Source organism: Poecilia reticulata, linkage group LG7, assembly GCF_000633615.1.
Source record: "Poecilia reticulata strain Guanapo linkage group LG7, Guppy_female_1.0+MT, whole genome shotgun sequence".
In the NCBI taxonomy this organism is placed as follows: domain Eukaryota; kingdom Metazoa; phylum Chordata; class Actinopteri; order Cyprinodontiformes; family Poeciliidae; genus Poecilia; species Poecilia reticulata.
Genome location: NC_024337.1, coordinates 13,647,239 through 13,649,034, shown reverse-complemented (window position 1 = coordinate 13,649,034; position 1,796 = coordinate 13,647,239). Strand labels below are relative to the sequence as shown.

At 34.5% G+C, this 1,796-nt stretch overlaps 1 protein-coding gene across 2 annotated transcripts in view; it reads right to left on the bottom strand.

The window, feature by feature from the left end:
• The window catches only part of LOC108166402 (uncharacterized), a 33,097-nt gene extending 31,316 nt beyond the window's left edge, over positions 1 to 1,781 (bottom strand). For both annotated transcript variants that reach the window (XM_017305554.1, XM_017305556.1), the window contains exon 1: positions 1,089 to 1,781. In XM_017305554.1, coding sequence (XP_017161043.1) covers positions 1,089 to 1,128 — 40 coding nt within the window. In that variant the 5' untranslated portion in view covers positions 1,129 to 1,781. The remainder of the gene's footprint in view (positions 1 to 1,088) is intronic.
• Positions 1,782 to 1,796: the final 15 nt, after the last annotated feature.

Genomic DNA, 1,796 nt, shown 5'->3' with positions numbered 1-1,796 from the left:
TGATATGTCGAAACCTTAAATAAAAATGTAATTTAATAAACTCACCTTCAGTCACAAAGAGATTAAAATCATCGTATAAAGTTCCATCAATGGTTGTATCTGAGCGACACAGGTACCGTCCTGAGTCTGTTGTTTTCAGATCTGTGATGCTCACATGTAGAAAATCAGATTTAAAAATATTTCTTTCCTCATATCTGATGCTGAATCTTCCTCTCTGATCCATGTCTTTGGTTGTTTGAATGAGAATGTTTTGTCCTTCACAGGTTTCCTTACAGAAGAACCTTGTCTTTCCTTTGGAACGAAATTCACATCTAACTGTGATGCTTCCTCCTTCCTTTCCTCTGTAGGTTCTCACAGTTTCTCCATCCTGCAGAGCTGCTGAGGAGATAAACAGTCAATAGTTACAGTAATATTCAGCAGCTTGAGAAGAAAATAGCTTCATAAATTTAACTGAACTGATGTAGAATGTAATACAGTGAAAATATAGTTATAAATTAACTTGGATGTCTTTTAACTTTCAACTTAAGCCAGTGTGCCAAGCTAATGACAGAATTATGTTAATAACTGGATTAACAACCTTTTTGTTCTACAAAAAAAATCTCCATTGAAAAAGGCTATAAACTAAAGCTTGGTGAAAAATCAACCATGTTTCTCTGCTTTGTGTCTCCAAGGAAGATGTCAGTGTTGCTGCACTCAGAGTTACTTCTGCTCTGATGTTCCTCTTCAGATGTTTTAAAATGATGAAACTGCTTCCTGTGTTTTTTTGGAACAGATGAGTTGTAGAAAACCTACAGTTCTCCAAAGCAACAGACTCAAAACTCTATGCAGGGTAAGTTTTATCATTTTTTATTGACATATACATGTCTATGTTTCTATTTTTGTGTAAAGATAGTCAGAGTTTAGATTCTGTGCTTCAGCTCATCAGATACTTAACCAGAAATTAATAGAAAGTAACACATGAAATTGGAGGAAAAGTCAAAGTTGCTAAATCTGTTCAACAACTTAAAACTTTCTGATAAACTGTGAGGAACTGAAAGGATGAAGGACTGAAAGCAGAGAAACTGATATAAATRAAATAATGTACTCACTGAGGAAGAAGAGGCAGATCAGAGAGAGACAGACCTTCATCCTGAGCTGCTGATGGTTTCTAACTCTGCTTCTCTTCCTGCTTCACTGATAAACTAGAAACTTCTCTGCAGGCTGCAGTTCCTCCTCTGAACACCAGAGGGCACTATCCTTTGTTAGAAGACTGGATTTCTTAAAACACAAATGGTTCTGCAGTTCAAATTTGTCCATTAATTAGAAACTGATGTTTCCATCAGACACTAGAACTCTGCAGAGCAAAATTTTAAAAAGCTTCAGCTTCAAAACAGTAAACATCGCACTGATCTTCAAACACACAACTTCATATAAGTGATAAACATTCATGACCTGGTAACCATAGAAACATCAGATCACTGTTTACAGATGAGGAAACATGACTAAGTTTCAGTTTAACACATTTAGTCAGTACTGATCAGAAACCAGGAAGCACAATTTAAACTAAAAAAAAGAGTTTATCTTGTTTTACTATGAACTTTTGATGATCAGGAAAACTAGTTAGAATGTTTAGTTTCACATTTAAATTACAGGAAATGCTGTATTTTCATCTTTTTCGGGAAAAAAAGACAGAGAACAATACATTTATTTTCTGTCAAATTGTTAAGTTACTCAGTCTTTCTATTCTATTCAGTCTATTTCCATAAGTACTTATAAGTAGCTATTTAACAGCTTGTTGGTAGATTTTGTAAACTTAG